The following is a 24,668-nucleotide window of genomic DNA, read 5'->3' on the forward strand; positions in this document are numbered from 1 at the left end:
CATTATTCAGTAGAGTTCATGGAGATAAGGTCTTCCTAAAATGCCCATAGTCTTCAAGATAAGTAAATACAACCTGCCAAAAAAATAGAAGTGGTAAAATGTCATATACATTGGGGTTCAGCATTACCATACTCTACACCAATATGTATAGTTTTTGTGTTGGCACTTAGGCAGCTCTTTACTGGTTTCTTCTACGTTTTCCTCACCTTCTTTTCATTGTCCTGCTGTTCTTGATTAACAAGTGTAAGTTTTGTATCTTAACATGATAACAAATATGCCTCCTAGTAACATGCACTACAATCTTTTTTCAGATTGTTGACTGCTAAGAGATTCTAGTGGACATTTTAGTTTCCTGACCTCATTCTAGTGTACCATTCTAAATGACAAAACTAACCTTATATTACCCATCTACATAAGGGTAGTTTCACATTTGCGTTGGGGATTCCGCTTTTCTGCTCCATTTGCGGAACAGAAAAGGGGAATCCCTGCAGCCAAATGGTTCCATCTCTAGATGGAAGAGAACAGTGCCAGATGGACTCTATTGTCTATAATGGGGTGCACCAGCTATCCGCCAATCTGCCAGGCTTTTGGACGAAAGATAAGCGCTTTGCTTTTTTTGTATTTTCAGCTAGATCTGCGATGGAACCTCCAACCAGAGGTTTCGACTCAGATGTAAAACCAGTCTAACTGAATGTTCTCCCATGTTACTTCCTGTACCTTCTGCTTTCATTTACTTTTAATCCACTTTAAAAAGTTAATAATTATTACTGACAGATACAATACATAATGACCTGAACTGAACTGAACAAAACGTGTCCACTCTCATCCATAATCCTTTCCATTTATTCAGGGTCATTCAAAAAGAATGGTGCAAAAGTAAAGCCATTGTCTTCATACATATATTGTCATACAACAGCCAGAATGACATGAAAAGATGGAAGAACTCTTCTACAGATGTTCGATGCTGGTGACACAGCAGATGTCAATTCAGTAGTCCAGTTCTGATCAGACATGTGGTGTTTTAGGTTGTTCTAGCTGTTGTATGTCATTTCATCTATGAAGAAATCAGCTTTACTTTGGAACCCTTCTTTTTGAATCACCCTGTATATTTTGTGGAAATGACTATGTTTCAAAAACATCAGCAACAATTGAATATCTCACATCGGTTAAAGCCGGTTTGGCCCTAGTTAAGATGGCCACATATATTAGATGAGGTCTAGCAGCTGTTTTCTCCCCTCTCTACATTCAGAACACATGCACGCTTGGCCTAGCCAAATGTGTTGAGTGAAATAGTTGTCATCCGAAGAGAATGCAGTACTGTCTTCAGATTACAACCAGAAACGATTTGGGTTATCTGGTGTGGCCATGATATAGAGGGATGCAATCAGGTTGGATATTACATGTAAAAAATTAGTGGTGCGTTTCTGTGGTTCTAAGATTGAGGCTCCTGAATAGGTTCTCGCCATTATCGAGGCTCAGAAGAGTCAGTAGTGCAGACAACCATGGCATATACACATCAATGTGGAATTATATGGCCTTAATATCTGGTACTGAAAATGTGCCTGATATGGATCTATGGTTATTAGTATCACAAGTTTTACATAAATTCACTGAAAACATAGTTTTTATTTGGTTTAGCTCTAAGATTGGTTGATATGGTGGAAACATCCTTCATGAAAATGTTGTAGAGTAATTATAAAGTCACAAGTAGCCTATAGCTTTCATTCAATGCCTGCATAGATATATTTAGTGACTTTATCGTGCCCTCACATTAACCATCTGCTAAAAAGTTCAAAGATGAAAATTTTGGACCATTATCACCCCTTCCTCCATTTAAATGAAGAACAAAGTGGGAAATTTCTGGAATTGAATAGAACAAGAGGATGATTTAGCCTTACCATGCTACTTCTAGTGCTACTCATGGTTACTGTTTTGGAGTACTAGGGCCTGTAGGTTACGAGAACTTATATTGGACCTTGACAACTTTATCCCTTATTTCCACTGCCATAATTACATGTGACATGTCTCATAGGGACAACTCAACTTTCACTTCTTTGCTGAAACTGATATCAATGCAGAGAAAGAATACGAGGCTAGTCTTTGGCTTTGGCTCTAATCTCCCGGCACCCCAAGGCAATTTCTTCAAAGGTGATAGGAAATTTTCCTTAAGGCGACCCTCTGCTCCTGGAGAAACAAAGATGGCCACACTGCTTCTGTGACTACTTTATGTACACTGTCCCTTAGTATGCATCAATACTCTGTGTTGATATGACTGGTCAATGCTGCTTATGTGGTCGATCGGAGCAGTGTATAGTGCTTTAGACCAATGATGCATACTAATGCACAGCTTGCATCAGGTAGCCAGAGCAGCTGGGAGCCATCTTTGTTTCTGGACTGGAAGGTTGCTTTAAAGTATAGTTATTGATAGAAGCCCTTTAAAGGGGCTATACAAGACATGTAAAAAGACATGGCTGCTTTCTTCCAAAAACAGCACCATATCTGTTCACAGCGCGTTTGTGGTATTACAGCACTGCCCCATTCATATTTCGATGGAGCTGATCTGCAATACCACACTTCACCCATTACAGGCGTGGTGCTGTTTTTAGAAGAAAGCAGCCATGTTTTCAAAGTCCATTTTTAGTTTCAGTCTACTTATTTAGAGAGTTTATATAGTTTTATACCATCTTGTTATGGCACCTCCTTCCTTCTAAGGGGGAGATCACACATTGTAAAATTGTTGCGGAACTTCAGCTGCAGATTTTACACCAAAATTCCGAGTCATTGTACAGTACAGAGTAAGTCAATGGAGTTTTAACAAGACCCAATTCACTTATAGCAGAAAAAAAAACTACTACGGAAGATAGTCGCGCTTTTGTAATCTTCAGCATGCTCCATTTGCTGTGGAAATGGCGCAAATTTTCACCACAGAATTCACCGTAGTCAATACCACATCATAATTTTAGCATAGATATTCTCCACAGTAGCATATCACTTTGAAGTGCTTGAACCCTCGGCAGTCCGTTGATATATGCTTTTTTTTGATATGTGGGCGTTGGATATGGTGGTATTCAAGTACCGTATTCAGGACAGAGGACCAAATGTGAATTGTAATAGGTGCAAAAGAAGTTGAAAGTTTGTATCCAAGACCACATACACACAATATATGGACGGCAAAACATGAAGATAGGAGGAACTACACGCTTTCTAGAAAATTTCACATCTGATTGTTTGCTGATACTAAATTTCATGGCACTAGAAATGTTCATTGGGCTATAGGGTGAGCCTTCCCTAAAAATACCTTTAATGTGGCAGTATGAAACCCAACTGGATCAGTGAAAGCAACATCTAGGGTATGTATGGCAGCAACATTCATTTGGATTGAGTTAGGGTCCTACCACACGGAATGAAATATTCCACAACAGTGTTGAAGAATAAGCCCTTCTACAGAATATTCATCACCAAATCCAGACTGCAGTTTTTGGTGCAGAACTGAAAATAGCCGAATCCTGACGGCAATTCCGCGTCAAAGTACGCAGTTAGCAGCTGTTACAGAATATTCCGTCCCGTGTGAAAAGTCCCTTATTAGAACCAGTTGGAAAACCAAAGCATTTGGCACAATTTGTTTCTAGGATACCAAGTCCAAAGACCATCCCGATTACTGAAGGAGACTAAAAGCACCTGAAGACTGGATAAAGAGCAGCTAAGATAAATAAGCCCCTGTTTTATTGACTCAAACAACCCATTTACTGTGATTCAGAACCTCATATCTCACTTTTAGCATTTTTCTCTTTAACACAACTTGAGGCTTATTACATTTTTGACCAACTGGAGGGTCATCATCTCAAATACTGAAAATGACCCATTGAAATAAAAACATGACATACGCAACAATGTTCCATCTTTATGTATAACTGATGCGGCGTATACACATTAAGTCACCTAAACATGACAAAAAGTTGTCATATGGATTTTACAAGTAGGAAACCTGCCAACTATGAATGAACAGTGCTATACATGAAGAAAGGACTTTACACTTACCTATGTGTTTATGCTCTTAGATCTTTCACAAATTTTCAATAGTCGAATATGGAAGACTCATCCAGCATCCCTTCTAATCCCTTAATGATAGCATTCTTCCTTATGGAGCACTGCACTCACCTGCCGCACTGCATAGGAAATCATTTTCCCCTTTGCGGTTCAATATGTAATGAATTGGTTATCAGCAGATAACAGTCTGTTGACTCATTTAGCTGACTAAGGTGGTTATTGCTGAGATGTATGCAGCACCATGGGGACATCATGTCCCTGGTTACTTGCTGTTCATCACATGTCTGCAAGTGGTCGCTCCAATAATACACTAAGAACAAACAATTTCCAATTAAATTCAATGAACAACAATATGTAAAGGAATAGCTGTGTGATCCGAATCGTTCTCTTATGCATTCATTCTAGGTTTAGTGCCTTCACAGGTAAGTGGCATCAAATATAGAAAAGTATTGTCTTGCCAAGTGATGGAGATCAGGAGCAAAGTGACGTCACTGCGTCAACCCTGGTCCATGTGCGGATCCTAACCGGTGCATCCGCACTGTTAAGTCAGGTCTGGACGCCCACAGAGACACTTTTCTGCTGGTGTATGCGCTGATTGGTTGGTAGGGAGGTGGGCCAGCCAATCAGCACCAGTTTGTGTATATTTATTCTGGCTCCTCCTCATAGAAGATGCCAGTTATACTCTCAGTCGGAAGGTGTTTCTGCTCCTGTCTGCAGCTTCAACTTGCATTCCCATTAAGATAAGTCTGCTGGTGGTTTACTTATTTATCTGTGGTATTGAACATTGTATTCCCTGTATTATTGAGGTTTAATACTTATTAGGTGTTATCTAACCTTTGCCACTGTTCCCTGCGACCATCTAGGAAACGTCAGGGTTGCCCCAGCTTCTCGACGTGGGGTCGCCTTTATCAGGGTGAACGCTCCGCTAGTGGGTAGGGTCTTCCTGTATCTTAGGGTTTAGGGTTATATTCCCTGTCTTCCCCGTTTTTGAGTTTTCTTTAACATTTTTATGTTCTCCGCATTTATACTGTATGTGTAAATTTACTTGACCTTTTAGGATGCAACAAATACATTCCAGTCAGACGTAACAAGTATAATTTAAAAATTCTTCATTCGCAAACTTCTTTCAAGTCATACAGTAAAATACAACATTATTAGAACATATTATTCTTTGCAACCAGGAAGATTGTACAATTTCTACAACTTTGAAGGCGTAGTAGAAAAATTAACAAAGAATTGTGGAGGAAAAAAAAATCCCCTGAGAATAAAATTAGGTTAAAATCTTATGTGTGACTATTCTAAGTGATAGAATGACATTTTTTGTCTATACTAGTTACTGTCCATGTGTTTTAAGCAGAAATAGAGGATAGTTTATTCAAGTGTTCCCCGACTAATAGTCCTCCAGCTATTACAAGATCCCGTAATGCAGAATAACCTTGTAATACAGCAATGTACTGTGACCATATGGTGGCACGTGGAGTACCAACTGCTGTGTAGTATGGAGCTGTAGGAACTCCGTGTGCTCATTTACATTGTAGGAAATACGGTAAACAGTCACTGGGAGCATAGACTTGAAGTCATCCAGAGGATCAACTGAGTATTGCTGGTATACATACTGGCAGGCTAACTGATCCCTAATGAGAATGATCTTGTGTGGGTGTACTTACAAAAGGGAAAGAAACATCATATGCATAACTACAAGTAAGGCCAATTTCAGTAGACCTTATTGCAACATGAATTTGTAATATGGACATACTACAGATAAATTGTAATGTATGAAAAATGTATGTATTTTTATTAGCTCTGTATTACAGTACACAAAACACGGACCGAATAGGGATTTAAAAATATGCTTGTCTGAATGTGGCCTAAATACCATCTCAAAACAGAGTAATGCCCATGCACTAATAATTGTAAGCAATGCTTCAACGCGTAGGTATTTTCACACATAACATTTTTTGGAAAAACGCTGCAGTTTTGTGGCAGTTTGTCATATAGTTTTTTGAGCCAAAGCCATAAATGGGTTCCTTGAATTAAGATGTGCCAATGTATTAGGAGACACCAGCTATGAGTCGGTGTATTAGTAGATCTGAGCTATAATTTGCACTTGTTTCTGGCATGAATTATAGTACATCTGGCATCCTGAAGAGATGCTGACCCTTCTACTGACCTTTTTCAAAAAGTGGGGAGTGTGGCGGAAAATTGTAAAAATTTGCAAACTTTTGTAAAATTACATCATGCACCAAAATTAGTATTTTTTACCCTGCTAGAGTACTTGTACAAAGGATATGATAAATCCAAAAGCACACCCAGAGTGGTTTCACATAAGATTTTGTGGCAGTTTTTTTAGCCAAAGCCAGAAATGGATCCAGCAGGAAGGAGAAGTAAAAGTCCGTTCTTTATATTTTCCATACCTTTAGATTTTGCTCTTGGCTTTGGCTTAAAAAATGCATGAAAAATAGTCACAAAAAGTTCCACAAAAACCTGTATGTCAAACATTCTAACAGAAGAAAGAGATTATTGCAATAAAATTAGAGGAATAGAATGTAAAACTGTATTGTGGGAACCTGGCTGTAGAAAACAGGATTATTTGATGAGGGTCAATGTGCACCTAGTGTGTTCGTTTTTGCCTGAATGCCTCAGGTGCTCAGGAAAGTAATAGGAAGTAGGCTTTGCTGATATCAATACTATTGCCTCTATCCTCTCATTGCCCAACCACAGCTGCAAATCTATAAAACAAGGCACAACATGATTTGATAGAGTTCTTGTGCAACTGTTTGTGAATTTAGATATCTTCTATTAGCCTAACAAACACTCCGAGGCATAAAGAGGAGGTTTTTATTTTTCCAGATTCCTGACAGAAAAAAATGTTATATATTCTTAACATAATATTATAGAGCTATTCCCCCCTAGAAGGAACCATAAAGCCAATGGCGGATTATAATAGAGGTAAGAGAGGCTCCAGGGGTGCACACAGCCACCTAAAGTATCCCTATTGATAATCTGCTGCTAGTGAAATGTAAAAAAAAAAGTTCTACTCACCTGTGCGGCTCTTCCCACTCCTGACCTCTGCAATCTGCCCACTGAGTTTTTGGTAGAGCGATTATGTACAAGTGATCGCTGCAGCCAGGAACTGGCCTCAGTACTCACATTATCACTCTAGGCGAGAGGCAAGCTGTGTGGGTAGTCTGGATTGCAGAGGCCAGGAGTGGGAGGAGCGACACACATGAGTATAACTGCTTTTTACTGTACACTGCTACTGAGTGGAGGGCACCGCTATTGAATGCGGGAGTGGGGAAATCTGGGGCCTATGAGTGCCACCGTTACTGAGTTGGGGGACTGGGGTCTATGAGGGGCATTGCTACCAAAAGGGGCATTATCAGTGAGTGGTAACCTGCCTGTGAGGGGAATAATTACTGAGTGGGGGTCTATATGGTGCATTATTATTGAATAAGGGCCTATGAGGGGGATTATTACTTAGTAAGAGCCTGTTAAGGGCATTATTACTGAGTGGGTGCCCGTGAGGGATTTTATTGAGTGGGAGCCTGTGAGAGGATTGTTACTGAGTGGGAGCCTGTGAGGGGATTGTTACTGAGTGGGAACCTATGTGCAGCCTTTACTACTGAGTCAGGGGCCCATTTGGGGCATTATTACTAAGTGAGGGCATAAGGGGAGCACTATTATTGAGTGTGGGCAATTTTATTGTACGTGGGACATGAAAAGTGGCACTTACTATGTGGGGCCTACAGGGAGCACAACAAGGGGAAAGTTATAAAACAAAGCTAGGTCCCTGGAAAATCGAGGAGTTAAAGATGTCTGTGTGTCAAATTCTGCAGAAACAAGTAATGAGCTAATTATATGGTCCATGATGATAACATTGGTACTGTGATCAAGATTTTGTGTTCCTCTACATTCATTATGTTGATATTTTTGACACCATTGTGGCGCCAAACATCACTCAAGTTTGAATGTGGCTTACAGGATATAAATGGATGAGCTACTGCGTGTTAGACCACATTCACACAATATTTTATTTCAGTAGAGAGATAATATATGTTGGTGAAAATTATTTTTCAATCTCACATTCAAACACTGTAGCAGCAATCCCAGTTTTTTTTTCAGGAGTCGGTGAGAGAGCTTCTGACATGTGTGATGCATGAGTCAACAGGGATAGATGGTGCTGAAACCATCATTGGGCTTATGCACTTGCTATGTGTATCTTCCCTTCAGAAGAGCAGTGTAGCAGCATTACTTGGGTAAAAGACTGTGATTAAGAAGGTCTGTAGTAGTTGAGGAGCCACATCTTTAAGGATTGTGATCGGGCTACAGGCAACATGTCTGGAACAGTTATGAATAGCAAGAGGCAACCAACCAAGCACTGATTGACTGCGGAGAATTGTGACCAGGAAAACTGAGTCCAGCTGTCTCCCTAAGGACCCCTGCCCTTGCCAGTTAGTTATAACGCATCTATAGTGCCTCTCCTGCTGGATAAGACTGATCTTCTGTTACTTTGTATATATTGTTAAAGTATTGGGACTGTCCCTAAGGGATCAAACCATTTAATTAATTTTTTTTCCAGTGTTTTGTCATTTTGTTGTGTCAAGTAAAAGGTTTAAAGGGTCACTAACTTTTCAAACAGCTTGTGCTTATATGATAGCCAGTACGATAATTGGCAAAACTGCTATGTACTTTATATACCTAAAATTACGTTTTTTGTGCTGAACAATTCCTCTAAATTACTGGGTCCCTTTCCCCTAGCTTGATGATCACTATCTGCTAGCTCTTGATTGATAAGGGAACACTAGAACACAGGAGCAGGGGATGAGTCTTCCTGCTCATTAAACTGTAATCATAGAGGAGGGAGAGAAGAAAAAAGGGGAGATATTCACACACAGAGAGCTGCAAGTAGAGCTAATGGTGAGATCTTCTGGCGTTTATACACATGTATACTGCTAAATCTCTCTGTAAACCTCTACAGAATGCTGTTATGCCTGTGTGTGTAATAAGCATTTAGAAAGCAGGATCTCTCTATAGTTCTCTGTATACAGTCTATAGAGCACAGCACACATAGCACCGCAGCAGCTCCTCCCACCAGTTCTGATAGGATGGAGAATCAGATGTACACACCCTACAGAGAGGAAAATGTGCAAGATGCAGGATGCAAGTCATACAATGACCAGAAATAGTGTTATTCCACATGTACACACATGACAGCTTATGAGCTGTTGTCAGTTTTTCACCTTTCCGCTGCATCACTCCTCCATTCCTAAGCTATTTAGTTAATGTTTCAGAAATCAGCAAATTTCGAGATATCCAGGTACAGCAAGTGCATTTTATTCTATTGACACGTGAAGTACATCTTTTAGTACTGTACTGTGTGTTCTCATGTGTGAAGCCCTTTCCCTCATCCCTACTGAACACAGACATTGTACACATATTGGAGGAATCACGCTTACGCAGGGTTGTTAGGCAACATCGTAGAATAACAGGAGCTATCAGCTATATGCTGCATGAAGCCGGCCTGACTGCCAGATAACAAGCATCTCATTAAAACCTATATTTGCTAGGCAGATATAGCAAGCTGATCGGTGACATTAATAAATTGGAAGATTTTTGGCTGAGCTTTATGGCACACTATGACTTCATTAACTGCACCTGTACTAATATACAGGTAATCAGATGATAAAACATTATTAAAATGAAGAAACTTAATATTGTGAGCCTAATAACTCAAACACCATTTAATTTGGCAGTTGGGTATTGATCAATGATAGGTCGAAAGAGTTCGCTGCCACCATATGGCGCCTTTTATAAAAACGAGTTCAGGCAATAAGGAGAACAGTTACCACTATAACAATGGCATATGGAATTTGATTGACTTCTATTGACAATAGTATAAAGGTTACACACTTTACAAATCTCAAATTTATATTTACATGGTCAGTAAGAGGAATAGGAATAGAAGTATCAAAATTACCGAAAAACATGTTGCATAACCGGAATTATGTATAAAAATAGTTACAAATGCTGGTGATACTTGTTCAAAGCATCAGAATCTTAGTGACATCTTTACATGGTTACTATGTATATTATTATCAACCCTCGTGTAACAATGTTAGACACTAGAAAGCAGAAATTGAATTTCACCTATGTCATTTCCTAGGTATCTCCCAATACCCAGAAACCCCAAGGACTTACAGTAGAGAGGAACTCTATAAGAACAAGACTGTTGCAGAAACAAATGTATGCAACACATGCAGCGGGCTATGATGAAATGATGATAGTAACGGTGGCGCTGCTGCTCCTTTACCTTTCAGACGCGGCCTGCGTCCGCACTGCACAATGGTAAATAGATGTTACGCCTTGGCAGTTCTCAACCCAAGGTGCTACCCGTGGAGTCGGGTAGAGTAAGGTGGTAACTCCCAGCGGAGTGCTACCCATGGATTCGGGTAGGGTAAGATGGTGATTTGTCGTAACGCCAGTCCATATACGAATAGGGACCCGTTGCAGACAAAAATAATAAATACAAAAATGGGAGAAATAAATAATTTAATTAAATACAAAGATGAATCTACTTGACTTATCTTCAAGATGACTGTAGACACTGACTTGACTTTTATTTTGTTCTGTTATCTGACATTATCTTAATGTGAATTTAGGTTACTCTTTCTTTCCTTGTCTTTGCTTTCTGACACATTTAGCTTAGTCCTTGGCCCCGACTTTTCTCTCCTCCTACGGTGCTAATCCTTCACTGCTGTAATCCTACATCTTCTTATTCTCTCCCCTTATCTGACATGGAGATGATGTTAGTACTCACACCTTGTTGTCTCCCCATCACACTGGCTCCTATGTCCTTAGCTCTCCTCCCCTTCTTCTCACTTCTTTGCTCAACTCTACTCTCCACTCCAAATCCCTAGGCCCCACTACCTCTCTCTTCTTATACTATCACTCTAGTCCAAGCCATGCAGGGGAAACATTACCCAATCACAGGCATTCCCTCCACTGCTGTCCCTAAATAGTACTAAGGAATCCCTATTGCCAGACCCATCGAAAAAACTTGGAAACAATAGGAGGGCACTAGGACCCAGAGACATTAAAAATATTATTTAACTCAAGAAAGTCTCACTGCTCTTACTGTAAAGAATCCCTGTCTATGTTTGTGTAGAAACCTTTCTTTGAAATGTGGTGGATTAACCCATGTGAAAATTCTGGGCATAAATAGATCATTACGCAGCTCTCTGTATTGACCTTTTGCTATTTATACTTAGTCTTTAGGTTTTTAGTTTTTTTCATAGTTTTTAGGTCTTTTTTCCATAATAATAACTCCAGTTTGGATAATCTCTCTGGGTGTTTCATTCCACCCAATCCATTTAGTATTTTGGGTGTCTGTCTGCCTTTGAACCAACTTAAAGGGTACTCCAGCAGAATGTAGACCCCAAACCACCACCAACCTGTTATAGAGGATGGCAATTATGCCTTTGTATCCTCTAACCAATTAGGCAGCATAATGTGCAAATGAAGCAGCACATGCTCTATTTTTTATCTTTCTGCAAAGAGTCATGGGGGCACCGCCGCTCCTTTGAAGTCATGCTGTCTGGTCCACCTCCTGACTTGCTCAAAGTCGCCCAGTCCAGGTGAGATCTGGCACAATCGCAGTGTGCAGTTGAAGTCAGGGCCAGTACACCTCACTCTACTTCGCCTGCAATTAATGGACTACAGGTTGGTGGCAGTTTGGGGACTAAATCCTCCTCACAGGTTTCTTTTAACCTCTACTATGTCTTTTTTCTACACTGGTGTCAAAAACTGCACACAATATCCCATATGTGGTCAGACTAGTAGTATTACACTCAATAGGATTATATAGCTAGCTCATATAAGAAATAGGCAAAATCCGCTGTTGCCTGATAAATTGGACTAGAATTTACTTTAGGAATATGGAGATTATGACAGGCAGAGGGCCGAAATTATTATCATTGTTATTCGTTTTAAAGCGCTATTAATTCCAGTTCAAGTGAAAAATAGGGGTTTAACTACTTATAAACTACATATACTACTACTAGAGATGAGCGAGCACCAAAATGTTCGGGTGCTCGTTACTCGGGACGAAATTATCGCGATGCTCGAGGGTTCGTTTCGAGTAACGAGCCCCATTGAAGTCAATGGGCGACCCGAGCATTTTTGTATATCACCGATGCTCGCTAAGGTTTCCATTTGTGAAAATCTGGGCAATTCAAGAAAGTGATGGGAACGACACAGCAACGGATAGGGCAGGCGAGGGGCTACATGTTGGGCTGCATCTCAAGTTCCCAGGTCCCACTATTAAGCCACAATAGCGGCAAGAGTGGGCCCCCCCCCCTCCCAACAACTTTTACTTCTGAAAATCCCTCATTAGCAATGCATACCTTAGCTAAGCACCACACTACCTCCAACAAAGCACAATCACTGCCTGCATGACACTCCGCTGCCACTTCTCCTGGGTTACATGCTGCCCAACTACCCCCCCCCCCCCCCGCATGACGCAGTGTCCACAGCGCACACCAAAGTGTCCCTGCGCAGCCTTCAGCTGCACTCATGCCACACCACCCTCATGTCTATTTATAAGTGCGTCTGCTATGAGGAGGAACCGCAGGCACACACTGCAGAGGGTTGGAACGGCTAGGCAGCAACCCTCTTTAAAAGGGGCGGGGCGATAGCCCACAATGCTGTACAGAAGCAATGAGAAATATAATCCTGTGCCACCGCCATCAGGAGCTGCACACGTGGGCATAGCAATGGGGAACCTATGTGCCACACACTATTCATTCTGTCAAGGTGTCTGCATGCCCCAGTCAGACCGCGGTTTTTTATAAATAGTCACAGGCAGGTACAACTCCGCAATGGGAATTCCGTGTGCACCCACAGCATGGGTGGCTCCCTGGAACCCACCGGCTGTACATTAATGTATCCCATTGCAGTGCCCATCACAGCTGAGGTAACGTCCGATTAAATGCAGGTGGGCTTCGGCCCACACTGCATGCCCCAACCTCACCGGGGTTTTTAATTCATAGACACAGGCAGGAACAACTCCCTATTGTGAAGTCCGTGTGGACCCACAGCATGGGTGGGTGCCAGGAAGCCACCAGCGGTACATAAATATATCCCATTGCATTGCCCATCACAGCTGAGGTAATGTCATGTTTAATGCAGGTGGGCTTCGGCCCACACTGCATGGCCCAGTCAGACTGGGGTTCTTTAGAAGTGGACACATGCAGTTACAACTCCCTGTGGACCCACAGCATGGGTGGCTCCCTGGAACCCACCGGCGGTACATAAATATATCCCATTGCAGTGCCCAGCACAGCTGATGTAACGTCAACTTTAATGCAGGTGGGCAAAAAATTAATTGGATTACACTGTAGGCGAGGGCCCCAAAAAATTGGTGTACCAACAGTACTAATGTACGTCAGAAAAATTGCCCATGCCCAACCAAGAGGGCAGGTGAAACCCATTAATCGCTTTGGTTAATGTGGCTTAATTTGTAACTAGGCCTGGAGGCAGCCCAGTTAAAATAAAAATTGGTTCAGGTGAAAGTTTCAACGCTTTAATGAGCATTGAAACGTATAAAAATTGTTTACAAAAATTATATGACTGAGCCTTGTGGGCCTAAGAAAAATTGCCCGTTTGGCGTGATTACATCAGGTTTCAGGAGGAGGAGCAGGAGGAGGAGGAGGAATATTATACACAGATTGATGAAGCTAAAAGGTCCACGTTTTTGATGGTGATAGAGAACACTGCTTCCATCCGCGGGTGCAGCCTACGTATTGTTTAGGTATCGCTGCTGTCCGCTGGTGGAGAAGAGAAGTCTGGGGAAATCCAGGCTTTGTTCATCTTGATGAGTGTAAGCCTGTCGGCACTGTCGGTTGACAGGCGGGTACGCTTATCTGTAATGATTCCCCCAGCCGCACTAAACACCCTCTCTGACAAGACGCTAGCCGCAGGACAAGCAAGCACCTCCAGGGCATACAGTGCGAGTTCAGGCCACGTGTCCAGCTTCGACACCCAGTAGTTGTAGGGGGAAGAGGCGTCACGGAGGACGGTCGTGCGACCGGCTACGTACTCCCTCACCATCCTTTTACAGTGCTCCCGCCGACTCAGCCTTGACTGGGGAGCGGTGACACAGTCTTGCTGGGGAGCCAGAAAGCTGTCAAAGGCCTTAGAGAGTGTTCCCCTGCCTGTGCTGTACATGCTGCCTGATCTCTGCGCCTCCCCTGCTACCTGGCCCTCGGAACTGCGCCTTCGGCCACTAGCGCTGTCGGATGGGAATTTTACCATCAGTTTGTCCGCCAGGGTCCTGTGGTATAGCATCACTCTCGAACCCCTTTCCTCTTCGGGTATGAGAGTGGAAAGGTTCTCCTTATACCATGGGTCGAGCAGTGTGTACACCCAGTAATCCGTAGTGGCCAGAATGCGTGTAACGCGAGGGTCACGAGAAAGGCATCCTAACATGAAGTCAGCCATATGTGCCAGGGTACCTGTACGCAACACATGGCTGTCCTCACTAGGAAGATCACTTTCAGGATCCTCCTCCTCCTCCTCAGGCCATACACGCTGAAAGGATGACAGGCAAGCAGCATGGGTACCCTCAGCAGTGGGCCAAGCTGTCTCTTCCCCCTCCTCCTCATCCTCCTCATGCTCCTCCTCCTCCTCCTCAACGCGCTGAGATATAGACAGGAGGGTGCTCTGACTATCCAGCGACATACTGTCTTCCCCCGCCTCTGTTTCCGAACGCAAAGCGTCTGCCTTTATGCTTTCCAGGGAACTTCTCAAGAGGCATAGCAGAGGAATGGTGACGCTAATGATTGCAGCATCGCCGCTAACCATCTTGGTAGACTCCTCAAAGTTTCCAAGGACCTGGCAGATGTCTGCCAACCAGGCCCACTCTTCTGTAAAGAATTGAGGAGGCTGACTCCCACTGCGCCGCCCATGTTGGAGTTGGTATTCCACTATAGCTCTACGCTGCTCATAGAGCCTGGCCAACATGTGGAGCGTAGAGTTCCACCGTGTGGGCACGTCACACAGCAGTCGGTGCACTGGCAGATGAAACCGATGTTGCAGGGTGCGCAGGGTGGCAGCGTCCGTGTGGGACTTGCGGAAATGTGCGCAGAGCCGGCGCACCTTTCCGAGCAGGTCTGACAAGCGTGGGTAGCTTTTCAGAAAGCGCTGAACCACCAAATTAAAGACATGGGCCAGGCATGGCACGTGCGTGAGGCTGCCGAGCTGCAGAGCCGCCACCAGGTTACGGCCGTTGTCACACACGGCCATGCCCAGTTGGAGGCTCAGCGGCGCAAGCCAGCGGTCGGTCTGCTCTGTCAGACCCTGCAGCAGTTCGTGGGCCTCTTCTCTCCTAAGCTGAGTAGTTTCAGCACGGCCTGCTGACGCTTGCCCACCGCTGTGCTGCCGTGCCGCGCGACACCGACTGCTGGCGACGTGCTGCTGCTGACACATCTTGATTGCGAGACAGAGGTTGCATAGGAAGAGGAGGAGGAGGAGGGTGGTTTAGTGGAGGAAGCATACACCGCCGCAGATACCACCATCGAGCTGGGGCCCGCAATTCTGGGGGTGGGTAGGACGTGACCGGTCCCAGGCTCTGACTCTGTCCCAGCCTCCACTAAATTCACCCAATGTGCCGTCAGGGAGATATAGTGGCCCTGCCCGCCTGTGCTTGTCCACGTGTCCATTGTTAAGTGGACCTTGGCAGTAACCGCGTTGGTGAGGGCGCGTACAATGTTGGGCTGGGACGGCACATCGGGAAAAGTAGTGGCGACTGGGAACTGAGTAGTGCGGGGCCGCCGCTGCCATCATACCTTTGAAAGCCTCCGTTTCCACAACCCTATACGGCAGCATCTCCAGGCTGATAAATTTGGCTATGTGCACACTTAACGCTTGAGCGTGCGGGTGCGTGGCGGCATACTTGCGCTTGCGCTCCAACACTTGCGCTATCGACGGCTGGACGGTGCGCTGAGAGACATTGGTGGATGGGGCCGAGCACAGCGGAGGTGAGGGTGTGGGTGCAGGCCAGGAGACGGTAGTGCCTGTGTCCTGAGAGGGGGTTGGATCTCAGTGGAAGGTTGGGGCACAGGGGGAGAGGCAGCGATGCAAACCGGAGGCGGTGAACGGCCTTCGTCCCACCTTGTGGGGTGCTTGGCCATCATATGTCTGCGCATGCTGGTGGTGGTGAGGCTGGTTGTGGTGGCTCCCCGGCTGATCTTGGCGCGACAAAGGTTGCACATCACTGTTCGTCGGTCGTCTGCATTCTCAGTGAAAAACTACCAGACCTTTGAGCACCTCGGCCTCTGCAGGGTGGCATGGAGCGAGGGGGCGCTTTGGGAAACAATTGGTGGATTATTCGGTCTGGCCCTGCCTCTACCCCTGGCCACCGCACTGCGTCTTCCAACCTGCCCTGCTGCTGCACTTGCCTCCCCCTCTGAAGACCTGTCCTCAGTAGGCGTAGCAAACCAGATGGGGTCAGTCACCTCATCGTCCTGCTGCTCTTCTTCCGAATCCTCTGTGCGCTCCTCCCTCGTACTTACTCCAATTACAACTACCTGAGTGATAGACAACTGTGTCTCATCGTCATCGTCCTCCTCACCCACTGAAAGCTCTTGAGACAGTTGCCGGAAGTCCCCAGCCTCATCCCCCGGACCCCGGGAACTTTCAAAAGGTTGGGCATCGGTCACGACAAACTCCTCCAGTGGGAGAGGATTCGGAACCATTGCTGCCCATTCTGGGCAGGGGCCCGAGAACAGTTCCTGGGAGTCTGCCTGCTCCTCAGAATGTGTCATTGTAATGGAGTGAGGAGGCTGGGAGGAAGGAGGAGCAGCAGCCAGAGGATTCAGAGTTGCAGCAGTGGTCGGCGTAGAACTCTGGGTGGTAGATAGATTGCTGGATGCACTTTCTGCCATCCACGACAGGACCTGCTCACACTGCTCATTTTCTAATAAAGGTCTACCGCGTGGACCCATTAATTGTGAGATGAATGTGGGGACGCCAGAAACGTGCCTCTCTCCTAATCCCGCAGCAGTCGGCTGCGATACACCTGGATCAGGAGCTTGGCCTGTGCCCACACCCTGACTTGGGCCTCCGCGTCCTCGCCCGCGTCCACGTCCTCTAGGCCTACCCCTACCCCTCAGCATGCTGTATTACCAGTAGTGCAGAAACAGAACGCTGTAATTAAATGTGCCGCTTATTGGCCTGTGGTTGGAGGCTGACTTCCCTTACGGAACGCACAGCAGAGCCAGGAAACAATTTTGCGCACGCCTGTAGTGAGACGTAGGTGCGTATGACTGAGCTAGTGGAATTCACAGCGCAGAAGCAGTCAAGTGGCCAAAGGCCAGTAGTAGGCCTTAAGTATTTTGCTTCTATTTTTTTAAAATGCTGAGCTGACACAGCAGACAGATACTGTAGGCAGCGTATAATATTATGTATACTGTTTCCCTCTGGCGGGATGACAGCGCTGATGTAACAGAGACAGCAGATCCAGGAAACAATTTTGCGCAAGCCTGCTGTAACGCTTAGCTGCGTATTAACTAGGACTACTACCCCCAGAAGATAGATACTGTAGGCAGCGTATAATATTGTGTATACTGTTTCCCTCTGGCGGGATGACGGCGATCATGTAACAGAGACAGCAGATCCAGGAAACAATTTTGCGCAAGCCTGCTGTAACGCTTAGCTGCGTATTAACTAGGACTACTACCCCCAGCAGATAGATACTGTAGGCAGCGTATAATATTATGTATACTCTTTCCCTCTGGCAGGATGACAGAGCTGAAGTAACAGAGACAGCAGATCCAAGAAACAATTTTGCGCAAGCCTGCTGTAACGCTTAGCTGCGTATTAATTGGGACTACTACCCCCAGCAGATAGATACTGTAGGCAGCGTATAATATTATGTATACTGTTTCCCTCTGGCAGGATGATGGCGATCATGTAGCAGAGACAGCAGATCCAGGAAACAATTTTGCGCAAGCCTGCTGTAACGCTTAGCTGCGTATTAATTACGACTACTACCCACAGCAGATAGATACTGTAGGCAGCATATAATATTATGTATACTCTTTCCCTCTGGCGGGATGACGGCGATCATGTAACAGAGACAGCAGATCCAGGAAACAATTTTGCGCAAGCCTGCTGTAACGCTTAGCTGCGTAATAATTAGGACTACTACCCCCAGCAGATAGATACTGTAGGCAGCGTATAATATTATGTATACTGTTTCCCTCTGGCGGGATGACGGTGATCATGTAACAGAGACAGCAGATCCAGGAAACAATTTTGCGCAAGCCTGCTGTAACGCTTAGCTGCGTATTAATTAGGACTACTACCCCCAGCAGATAGATACTGTAGGCAGCGTATAATATTATGTATACTGTTTCCCTCTGGTGGGATGACGGCGATCATGTAACAGAGACAGCAGATCCAGGAAACAATTTTGCGCAAGCCTGCTGTAACGCTTAGCTGCGTATTAATTAGGACTACTACCCCCAGCAGATAGATACTGTAGGCAGCGTATAATATTATGTATACTCTTTCCCTCTGGTGGGATAACGGCGATCATGTAACAGAGACAGCAGATCCAGGAAACAATTTTGCGCAAGCCTGCTGTAACGCTTAGCTGCGTATTAATTAGGACTACTACCCCCAGCAGATAGATACTGTAGGCAGCGTATAATATTATGTATACTCTTTCCCTCTGGCGGGATGACGGCGATCATGTAACAGAGACAGCAGATCCAGGAAACAATTTTGCGCAAGCCTGCTGTAACGCTTAGCTGCGTATTAATTACGACTACTACCCCCAGCAGATAGATACTGTAGGCAGCGGAAAAATTTTATGTATACTCTTTCCCTCTGGCAGGATGACGGCGATCATGTAACAGAGACAGCAGATCCAGGAAACAATTTTGCGCAAGCCTGCTGTAACGCTTAGCTGCGTATTAATTAGGACTACTACCCCCAGCAGATAGATACTGTAGGCAGCGTATAATATTATGTATACTGTTTCCCTCTGGCGGGATGACGGCGATCATGTAACAGAGACAGCAGATCCAGGAAACAATTTTGCGCAAGCCTGCTGTAACGCTTAGCTGCATATTAATTTGGACTACTACCCCCAGCAGATAGATACTGTAGGCAGCGTATAATATTATGTATACTCTTTCCCTCTGGCGGGATGACAGCGCTGATGTAACAGAGACAGCAGATCTAGGAAACAATTTTGCGCAAGCCTGCTGTAACGCTTAGCTGCGTATTAATTAGGACTACTACCCCCAGCAGACACGCAGTAAACTGAAGATGGTCACAGTCAGCCCAAATATAGTATTTTTCCCCAATTTTTTGGAAAAAGCCCACTGCCTATATAGCCTGAATATCTCTTTCCCTGCCTCACCAGTACTGGCCCTATACTCTGTACAATGACTGCAGACTGCGGACGCAATGCTCTGCACGGCCGATATACAAAAAAACAAAATTGTGCAACACTGCTAAAAGCAGCCTCAACAGTACTGCACACGGTCAGATGTGGCCCTAAGAAGGACTGTTGGGGTTCTTGAATCCTAAAATAACACCTAACGCTCTCCCTATAGCAGCTCTGGCACCAGCAGCACTTTCCCTGATCTCTGTCAGAATGCATCTGTGGCGAGCCGCGGGAGGGGACGATTTATATACTCAGGTGACATCTGATCTCCCCAGCCACTCACTGCAGGGTGGTGGTATAGGGCTTGAACGTCGCAGGGGGAAGTTGTAATGCCTTCCCTGTCTTTCTATTGGCCAGAAAAGCGCGCTAACGTCTCAGAGATGAAAGTGAAAGTAACTCGAACATCGCGTGGTACTCGTCACGAGTAACGAGCATCTCGAACACGCTAATACTCGAACGAGTATCAAGCTCGGACGAGTACGTTGGCTCATCTCTAACTACTACATGTACAGTGTAACCACATTGCATATATAAAATGACAGGAATGATAAACATCTACTAAATGACTAACCAGTTGATGTGGAGGGAGAAAGGACCCTGCTCGCGGAGACTTACAGTTAGTGCTGAGCGAACCCAACCAGTAGTACACGGTTTTGAGTCGAACTTTGCTAAAAGTTCAGTTCAGCATGAACCCGAACCAAGCATTTAGTAACGTTCTAGCCAAAGCAGACTTCTACTGGTTCAGTTTGCTCAACATTAGTGCTCAACACTGGTGTATAACCTGGCCTAAGAGCCATAATAGCCCTGTATATCACTCTCAGAGTGACAGTGTTAAAAAACTGTTTTAAGGATTTTTGTCAATTTCCTGTTTCATTCAAACAAATTTGGCCTGAACTGTATTTTTTGCAAACGTTCGTCAAAATGGTCAAACAAAACTTTTCACTACTTACAGACAGATGGTGAGGGTAGATGATGCTCCTGTTGTGTGGCATCAGGGTTACTGTAGGTTGTAGACTTTTCGGAAAAGTGGGTTTTCTAGTTCCTTTTGTATCTTTCTCAGGTGGTGGAGAGTCTAATGGGTTGAGGTAGCAAGTTCCAAAGTATAGGACAGTGGTGGCGAACCTATGGCACGCGTGCCAGAGGTGGCACGCAGGGCCCTCCCTGCTGGCACATGCCACCGTCAGAAGCTCATCACGGCAGTGAATACCGGCAGGGGCCGCGGCTGCGACGCAGCAAGGTCACGTGGGCCGGCGGCGAACCTAGAAGCAAGCGATGAAAGAAGAGGCAAAATTCTGCAATGAAGAATTGGTAAAACTGGAAATCGATGAAAGACGAAGGCGACAAAAGTAGAGGTATGACTGTATCTATAATAGAGGAATCTAAGTAATAAAACAAAAATACATATTTGGTATCATTGTATGATTTGCTATGATCCATAAAAGTCCAATCTATCAAAGTAACGCATTATTTATCCCGCACGATGAACGTCGTCGGAAAAAAAATAAAGAACGGCAGAAATGCCTTATTTGTTAGCCTGCCTCCAATAAAAAATGCAATAAAAAGCGATCAAAAAGTTGTATCTATTCTAAAATGGTACCAACGCAAACTACAGGACGTCCCGCAAAAAACGAGCCCTTGCACAACTATGTCAACGGAAAAATAAAAAAACTATTGTAGATAAGCACAGTACTAGTCATTAAACAGTTAATTATGGGTGACTTCAAGTGGATGAGGCCTTGGTGATAAACACCTGCAGTCACCATGGCAACTGTGCTGATGTCATCCACAGCTAGGCCTATGTCATAAACTGCCTACACAATAAAACTCCATGACGGAAGGGGATACGGCCAGATGCAGCGTGGTGCTTGGTGTGTCTGGATACCTGGAGCTTCACCATCTGTGAGGGAGGAGGGGACGCCCGCCTAGCCAGCCAGATCAGCCATATTTACCTAGCCAGCCCAATCAGCCATAACTGCGCAGCCAGCCAGATCATGTATATGATCCCTAGCGATCCATGGGGTGACAGATGCTGCAGCCAGATCTCCATCATATCCAGTATCCGCTGCCCGGAGAGGTCACATTTGGATATCTCCATTAGGCATCACACGGGGCCTCTGCTTTGCCCTCGCCTTGTTTACTAATAACTATCATATGTTCTGTTATAGGATGTATTACTGTAAGTATGATGAAATGTATCAATTCTGATAAAATATGCTGTTATATATTGGCATTAACCCCCTAAGCCCAGAGGGAGGGCCGTCCTCCAGCCATGGCTCCCCAGCGGTTTCCTCCACAGGGGGTTTTTCCTCTCCTGAGTGCTGGACGATGACTCTTCGTGAGTCGGAGGTGCGCCATTTTCAGTGTCTTCTTATAGCAATTGGTCTGATCTTAGATTTGAGACTCTGAATAAAAATATGTTATTTCAAATAAAATGTTGTCAATTAAACACCAATGAAAGTGTCCTGTGTATTTATTTCACAATCTTTGGTTCGGGGGAGGTTGTTTGGGACTCAAGATCCATCACATATGACACAATGATGAAGCCGGACATCCAGTGGGGGCATTTGTAATCCAGATTTATTTCCTCTGCGTTGAAGTCCTCAGACAAAAACGCAGTGCGGGTCAGAGCCTCGTTCTGTTTTGCCTCTGGGATCTGATCTAGTTTGGTGCCGATCACCAGCAGAGGGATCTGGTTGTTTGCAAACTGCTCCCGGTTGTAGTCCCTGTTGGTAACCAGCACCCCTGCTGGCAGTAGATGTTGATTCAGGTCTTCTAAGGACAAGCAGTTCAGGTTCTGAGATGTCTTCTTGTTTGTGAGATCATGAACGAGGACAATACCGTTAACACCATTGTAGAACACGGCTCTGGTGCTTTTCATGCTGCTTGCACTGCCCACCAACCCTCCAACGTGCCACAACTCAATATAAAATGTCTCCCCTCCCGTGTTCCTCTCCCGATACTCATGCAGCCAGGCATCCACCGAGCAGCCAACTGTCCATGATTGGTTTCCCAGGACTTGGTCATGACATAGCAAATGGACCAAAGACGATTTTTTCAATACCTGAGTTATCTAGCACCAGTTATTGCAATCATTTTTAACCCCTTAGTGACCAGCCCATAGTGTTTTTATGTCCTGCCTAAATGGGCTTTAATCCCTGAGGACGTAAAAAAACATGCATCCTGCAGGGATTAAAGCCCCATGGGCTATGGACGTGACAGCTCCATGCTGTCGGTGCCCGGAGGTAGCTGACAACATGGAGCAGTCATTCCATGCTCCGGGGAGCCCCCCCAGCAATGGGATTGGCGCTATCCATTGGAAAGCGCCGATCACAATAAAGTGAAAAAAAGTTTTAAAAAAGCTAAAGATTCAGCTGACCTCATGGATCGGATCCATGGAGGCAGCTTAGATTACTCACCCCCATCCTCCGTGCTGTCCCCAACTGATGTGGTTGCATGCACAGAAGGCCAGGAGCTCTGGCAAATTTGAAATCTCCTGGGTCCCAGCTCCTGAAGGTAGCCGGGAGGTAGGAGATTTTACCGATAGCCGGAAGTCAGGATAAGTCACTGGGGACCGCATCCACTGGATAACAGCGATCACGGAAAAGTTAAAAAAAACGTTTTAAAAAGTTAAAGTTTCCCCTCCCCTCATGGATCAAATCCATGAGGGAGGAGAAAATACTCCCCCCCGTCCTCCATGATGACCCTCGAAGATCGGGACCTGCGGCGGGCTTGCCAATGTGGCTCAGAATGCTGGTCAAAGATAGCTGAGTGCAGGGAGATGTGACCGGGGACCGCTGTATGCGGTTCCCGGTCACATGATCACCGTTATCCATCGAAAATAAAAGTGTAAAAAAAAAAGTTTAAAAAGTTAAAGTTTCATCGCCCCTTTCGGATCTTAAGCCATGACGGGAGATGAAATTACATACCCAAGGTCCCTGGATTTGTTCCCCTGATGGGATCTTTATCCATGAACCTAACCCCAGCTTCGCCGCATGCGCCCGTCAGCATAATGGCGGACGCATGTGCAAAAGTCAGGGATTGCCCGGGAAATTTAAAATCTCCCTGCTCCTGGCTGCCAAAGGTAGCTGAGAGCCTAGATATGTCACGGGGAGCCACGGTATGTAGTTACTGGTCTTGTGATCCCCATTGTTCAATGGATAATGGCGATCACGTAAAAGTTTTTTAAAAAGTTGACGTTTCATCTCCCCTCACCGAAGCGATCGGTGAGAGGAGATGAAACATCCTTTCGGAGGTTTCCGCATTTTAATCCAGATGCGATCATCCTCCATGGACCATTCCGGACACATTCGCGGGAGCCCGGGAGATTTTAAATCTCCTTGCTCACGACCACCAACGGTCGCCGAGTGCCTGGAGCAGTGACTGGTGGCCTGGTTGAGCGATCCCCGGTCACGGTATCAGGGTTAAAATTCTAAGTACAGCACCAATCGGGCCCACCCCACTTGCCCCGTTGCCGGCGGTAAGAAGAGACACCACACAGGGATCTGGTATCATTCCTCACACGGGACATGGCTCTCGGCTGTGCCAACGTGCTTTATTACAGATTACATGAGATCTTATACCCTTTGTCCCATCCCCAAGGGGGTGATGGGCTCATAACCATATATGGGAAGTCCGGATTTGCGGACTGAGACAGTGAAAATCATATAACAGTCATTATCTTGATACTGGCGCCTCTGGCTTGTACAGAAAATCACGTATTCAATTAACTCCAGTGCAAAGAATCACCCACTCAATTCTAAGAAGTCCGGATTTCCGGCCTGGGACAGTGAAAATTATGTACATGGTTGAACATCTTGATACGGCACTTCTGGGAAAACGGCCAAGTACATGCGTCCTTGTGTCTGGTTCCGTGGTTTTCTCTGAATTTCTAGAACATCTCTCTCAGCCTTGCAAAGCCTCTTGGAATATCTGATGTAAGGCGACATATAAGTTTTTTTCATTTGGAATTGAATAAAACTTGCATATAGGTATAAAACATAAAAAAAAACATATGGCAATATATATATATACCCTCACAACGGGATAAAAAAGTAGTGATCTACCATTAGGCCGGTCTCACATAACCAGATAGAAATTGCAGATTCTGCATGTGTTTGATCAGCGGTAATACACAGATCAATCGCATTGGATTGCACAATTCCGCTCA

The 24,668-nt window shown here is 45.0% G+C and overlaps 1 protein-coding gene across 1 annotated transcript; it reads right to left on the reverse strand.

Moving 5' to 3' along the window:
• Positions 1–16: 16 nt before the first annotated feature.
• Positions 17–22,923, reverse strand: LOC136624592 (rab-like protein 3). The gene is made up of 4 exons (XM_066598584.1): positions 22,918–22,923; positions 22,070–22,562; positions 18,234–18,253; positions 17–73 (listed from the first exon to the last, which is right to left on the reverse strand). Exons 1-4 carry the CDS (start codon positions 22,921–22,923, stop codon positions 17–19), a joined length of 576 nt encoding a protein of 191 aa, XP_066454681.1.
• Between the last annotated feature and the right edge of the window lie 1,745 nt (positions 22,924–24,668).

The sequence above is a fragment of the Eleutherodactylus coqui genome, chromosome 1 (assembly GCF_035609145.1).
Source record: "Eleutherodactylus coqui strain aEleCoq1 chromosome 1, aEleCoq1.hap1, whole genome shotgun sequence".
Classification (NCBI taxonomy): domain Eukaryota; kingdom Metazoa; phylum Chordata; class Amphibia; order Anura; family Eleutherodactylidae; genus Eleutherodactylus; species Eleutherodactylus coqui.

Bases quoted from the DNA above. Each gene is read 5' to 3' on its own strand.
- LOC136624592 (XM_066598584.1), bottom strand. The intron at 18,254-22,069 runs ACAAATGCCCCC...TATCTGCTGGGG, and splicing joins AGAGGAAATAAATCTGGATT to GTAGTAGTCCTAATTATTAC. The intron at 74-18,233 runs GCAGCTAAGCGT...TTTTTTTGGCAG, and splicing joins GTAGTAGTCCTAATTATTAC to GTTGTATTTACTTATCTTGA.